The 5,576-nt window shown below is 32.0% G+C and overlaps 1 protein-coding gene across 1 annotated transcript; it reads right to left on the bottom strand.

Annotated features, from left to right (window-relative positions):
- Positions 1-1,885: 1,885 nt before the first annotated feature.
- On the bottom strand, positions 1,886-4,627 carry LOC107825574 (glycine-rich RNA-binding protein 4, mitochondrial-like). Its single transcript, XM_075229258.1, has 5 exons — positions 4,500-4,627; positions 3,151-3,310; positions 2,988-3,056; positions 2,332-2,438; positions 1,886-2,155 (listed from the first exon to the last, which is right to left on the bottom strand). The coding sequence occupies exons 2-5, from the start codon at positions 3,284-3,286 to the stop codon at positions 2,027-2,029; spliced, it is 441 nt and encodes a 146-aa protein (XP_075085359.1). The 5' UTR covers positions 3,287-3,310; positions 4,500-4,627; the 3' UTR covers positions 1,886-2,026.
- Between the last annotated feature and the right edge of the window lie 949 nt (positions 4,628-5,576).

Raw genomic sequence — 5,576 nt, forward strand, 5'->3', positions numbered from 1 at the left:
AAGTGAATTCTATTATGAAATATTCCCTCTGTTCTATTTTATGTGAACCTATTTCCTTTTTGATCCGTTCCAAAAAGAATGTAATAGTTTTTATATTTATATGCAGTTGTTGGAATGACCCCGTACAACTATATGCCCTATTAGTATAGTTATATATAATATTGGTATCACATGCTAGTTGAATCATTTTTTAGTTGTATTAGCTGCATTTAATTGGTACACTATTTGATTTTCTTTTAATAATTGTAATATAGTACAATATCTTGAAATACTTTACTCCATTATATTAATATGTGGAACACTATTTTTTTTATTTTCTATTTATGTATGTGTGTTATGTAATAGTAGTATAGTCATATAGTTGTCGGGAATTAACCAGTAAAAATGTATACCATGTTGGTATAGTTATATGTCATATTGGTATCATATGGTAGTTTGAATATTTTTTGGTTGTTTTAGCTGCATTTTTAAGTGAATTCTATTCTGAAATTATTTATATGAACATGATTTGCAGTGCTGGAATTATTTTGTGCCGATGGACATAGATTATATGTATTATGTAATAGTTTTTATAGTTATAGGCAATTGTTGGAACGACCCCGTACAACAATATACCCTGTTAGTATACGGAATGAGCAAGTTGCTTTGCGAATATTTAGCTTGCAATGCGAGCATGTAATTTTCTCATACTTATATTGCATCCTTTAATGTTTTGGTACAGTAGTATAGTCGCAGATAATTGTAACAATATTTTAGAGCAATCATATACTCTGTTGGTATACATGTATACCATGTTGGTATCATATGGTAGTAGAAGTCTTTTTTGCTACTTATATTTTTATTGCGTTTTCTAATATTTCATTATCATATCCATTCTAACTAGTATATATGGAGATTTGGTGGCCGTAGATTATGTTTTTTTTCTTCATAACTGGTTGTGTTACTGCTAATGGTAGAGTGCGTACTGATATTTGTAGGGAAGGAGATCAAGGTTTGCATGGCAATCACGTGGAATTAGAAAAGGAACAAGAAATAAAGAAAATAAATAAAAAGAAAAAAATAATAAACGAGTCAAATTTCGGTGTGAAATAAGTTAAGGTTAAAAATAACAATAATACGATTTGGGAAAAAATAAATGAATAAAAGAGAAAAAAGAAAAAGAAGAAGAAGAAAACGAGAAAAAAGAAAAGGAGAAAAGAAAGAAAAAAAAGGAAAAAAGAAAAGAAGCATAGAAATAAAAAAGAATTGGAGAAAAAAGAGAAAATTCCCTACATAAACTATTATGGGTAGGAAATGTAATTAGTTTGATGAGTAGAAAAATAAATGGGTAGATAAGGGTAAATAGTTTTGTTTTTGTGGGTAACTGTGTCATTCACCCTAAATTTAGTTAAGTTTTTGATTGGTCCTAAATCATATTTTCAGTAGAAATGACATCATGTAGCCACTATAAATAGTGGCTATTTAGGAATTAGCCATGTATCCTGAATTTTAATTTTTCAGGACATAAATATCCTGAAATAAAGAGCTTTAGTTTAAAATTTCAGAACAAAATAATTATTTGACTAATTCCTATATAAAAGTCTCACGAATGATTGTTTGTACATTTCAACCTTTTTTTGTTGGGTTGATTTTTGTTCTTGCCTTTCCCTTTTATTATGTTTTTATCCATTGATTACTAGAAAAGATAGCACTAACTTGAATTCAGCACCTATCATCACATTTTGGCAAAATTGCTTCCAAAAATTGCCTCTTTTTGTTTTTGGGTACCATTTTCTAACCATATGTATCCTAGGAGCCTTTTAGTGAAATGATACCTATCTCCAAGCTAAAAGGGTTATGTTTACAGTAAAGTTATAAATAACCAGAAGACAGAAGCAGTCAAATATCATATGTAAAAACTTAATATAGAAGCATATATGAAAAGCTAAACAGAAATCATTCAATACAAAATCTCGTTAATTCCTATCTCCTACCCTACGAAAATTTGCCAATGCCTGTATAGACAATTGAGCAACAACAAGAACAATTAGAATCCGTCGTTTCCTCTAGATCCACCATAGCCACCGCCATATCCGCCACCACCAGAACCAAAACCACCGCTGCGTGGAGCTCTCTCTTGGGCAAGACTGACGCGGATGTTCCTCCCGTTGAGTTCCTGCAGGGATCATAATGTGACACCAGCCAAGAATAATCAAGTAAATTGGATTATAAGCATGTCCTAATATGTGCATCCATACCAAAGGCACCTACATTTGATAAAAGCATAAATGGAGGGTGGAAATTCCACTTGCATATTGAACGGTCTCGTGTGTTAAGAGAACAAAGTTTTACCTGTCCATCCATTGCTGTCATAGCTTCCTTTGCAGATTCACCATCTGTAAAGTTCACGAATCCAAAACCCCTCGATCTCCCAGTATCTCTATCGGTGATGACCTTAGCTGTGCCACAATCACAGGATTCGAGTGTTTAATACACAGGCATAATTCAAAGCAGCAAAAACCAATAACAGGTTAGACGAAAGGGGGTTGGGGGTGCGGTATGTCAGAAGCGGAAATGCTAGTGCCACTACAATGTTAACTAATCCAACCCCCCACCCTCCACCCATCCCCCCAAAATAACGTAAACAAGGGAGATGAAACATATGTTAACATGTGGCTAACATATGTTAACACTACAGAAGGATTTACACCAGGTTTTAAAAGAACCAAAACTGAGGAAGATACAGGGGAAAAAAATGAAATACTGAAATTGAACAAAGTTGACCAACATCCAAATATAGATATCAACGGATAAGCAATAGCCTAGTTAGCAAGAGGAACACAAACAGGAAAATGTCAGTATCCTTCACGAAAACTACCAGACACAACTAGGACGATATACTATGCTTCACGACAAAGACAAACATATTCTTCATCCGACTTGCTTTTCATCGTACAAAAATGATTGAAATTAAATAATAGCCAGACTCGAGATAGCTCGGAACTCACAATCGACAACATCACCAAAGCTGGTGAAGGCATCCTTCAGAGATTGATCATCAGTTCCATATGAAAGACCTATAAAGTGTAGGAAACAATAAACAAAATTACAAGTTGCAGAGTGTTATAAACTGAAAAAATAAAATGATTTTTTAGACTACTAGTCACATACCCCCAATGAAAAGCTTCGTTGACATGCAACGCATGGCATTAAGCATTGAAATAGCTGGTGCTTGTGCATTCAATGCATTTCCGGTTGTAGAAATGCTCTGCCTCAAAAGACCACTAAGTTTGTTGCAGAAAGCCATTTGTGCAGATAGCGTCAGATATATCTATACGAATATTACAAACAGGTTAGGCAAATTCATCTGTTAAAACATCAAAATCTTTCATTTGACAAGTAAATTCACTAGGAAGATTAACAAAGCTGAAAAGCTAAACAAAAGTAGTACCACATATCAACAAACACATTTTGCTGCAGAAACTCAATAGCAAGAACAACACAATTCATTTTCTGTAAATAATATGTGTTATTCAGAGCGGTGCAGTTACCAATTGTGTTGGTATTTCTATTCGAATAATTGTGTTGGTAAATATATACAGTTATGCTATAAACAACTATTTATTCTATAAGTAAACTCAATAGGTAGAACAACACGACTAAACGATGCAAATTTCATTCAGTTAGCTGCATACTCGAGAAAATATATAGTGCCAAAAATCAACAAACACATTTTATGAAAACCTATAAGCTCTTTAGGTCCCCCTTTTCCCCTTCATTCTTTGTCCCCTTGGGAGTGTTACTAAATATCAGACCTCATGTCTACATACACTACACAAAAATTACATTTCTGGCCAAATATTATAGCTTAGGTCACAATCATGTTGGTTAATATATAAAATAACCTCAGCCAAAGCTAACTAGCTAATCATTCACCAACACTCAGTACTTTTCTACAGCAAATTAAAAAATAAAGACCACTTTCAAGAATCTTTATTTCAAAACAGAAATATCATCAAACATTTCTAACTCTACTTTCTTCACTAAACATATAAAAGGGTCTTGCAAAAATTACTCAATTACACAACTTTGACAAATAAATACACTCATACATACAACAAAAAAACCACAAATAACAACAATATGATACTAATCACAAGGGCAAGGCAATATCTGAGTAAAAAATTCGCATTATAAACTGAACATAAAACCATCAGAACTCAAAGACATTACAAGGTCCTATATATTAACCTAGGTTGCTCGGACTCTCCGAAAATATTGCTCGGACTCTCCGAAAATATTGTTAAGTGCGTGTCGGATCCTCCAAAAGTAGCACAATTTTTAAAAATCCGACATGAGTGCAGCAACATTTTGAAGAGTCCGCGCAATATAGAACATCAAGAACCATAACAAAATAGACAATATTAATCACACAACCATAAGTTCTTGAACAAACAAATAAAAAGGGGTATAAAATCACAAGAATGATAATAAAAATCACAAAAAGAAAATGAAAAAACCTGATATAAACAAAGTTTCAGGGTTTAAGAGGCAAGAAAATGAGAAGCGGCTAGGTCTTAGTATGGTTTAAGAAAAGGGTATATATAAGTACAGTCCCTTTCTACTTTTTCAGAGTGAAAAATATAGTCAGGAACTCAAGAGTAATATTACTGCTTAGAGGTGTTGTACCTTGTTTTTTTATGAGGGTCCTTTTGGAATTAATGTACAACATTGATTTGGTCTTGCCTCGATTTTATTAATGTATATCATGTATGTTCTTGCCACGTTTTGTTCGTAATATATATATATATATATATTAGAAAAACTCTGTTAACAAGTTTCTAACAATTGAATTGAATAAGTCACTAACACTAAGATTAATGATTTTTTTTTGTTTTAGATTGTATGAATTACACCAAGAAAAATATTTGAGAGAATTAAAAGGAAGACATTTAGGGCCCGTTTGGACATACAATTTGGTTGAAGATTTTTCCCAAAAAATTTCGTTTTTTTCCGAAATCAGCGTTTGTGCATAAAATTTTTAATTTTCACTTGAAGATGCATTTTGAAAATTTTCAAAAATTTGAAAAACTGCAAAAAACTGTTTTTCAAAATTTTCACTCAAATCACTCACAAAACTTCAAAAACAACCCTAACTGAAATTTATGTCCAAACACAACTCTAAATTTCAAATACCATTTTTACTTGAAAAATATTTTCACCATTTTTTTTGAATTTTACAATTCTTAGGTCCAAACGCCTACTTAGAACTCACTTGATTTTCGTATTAGATTTGTTTAACCTTTTTAGAAAAGTTTCAACTTCCACAAACTTTCTTAGAAAAGTTCTAATTTTTATAATCTTTTTTAGCTTCCATTTTAAGTATCTTTTTGATTAATATTAACTCAATAACTCGCCAAGAGCTACTAAGGCCTCATTTGGTCTGAGAACAAGTTATACTGGAATTAATTATGTTGGTATTAGTTATCTTGAGATTATTTCTTATTGATTGTTTGATATGTTGTATAAATATTGAGATTGTCAATTTTACTATTTTATCCTAAAATAACTTATCCTGAGATTACTATTCCACTTTG

The sequence above is a fragment of the Nicotiana tabacum genome, chromosome 14 (genome assembly GCF_000715075.1).
Source record: "Nicotiana tabacum cultivar K326 chromosome 14, ASM71507v2, whole genome shotgun sequence".
Taxonomy (NCBI): domain Eukaryota; kingdom Viridiplantae; phylum Streptophyta; class Magnoliopsida; order Solanales; family Solanaceae; genus Nicotiana; species Nicotiana tabacum.

Coding starts and splice junctions, on each gene's coding strand:
- LOC107825574 (XM_075229258.1), bottom strand. CDS start 3,286: ATGGCTTTCTGCAACAAACTTAGTGGTCTTTTGAGGCAGAGCATTTCT. Junction 3,057..3,150: donor AACGAAGCTTTTCATTGGGG/GTATGTGACTAG, acceptor TACACTTTATAG/GTCTTTCATATGGAACTGAT. Junction 2,439..2,987: donor CTTTGGTGATGTTGTCGATT/GTGAGTTCCGAG, acceptor ATTGTGGCACAG/CTAAGGTCATCACCGATAGA.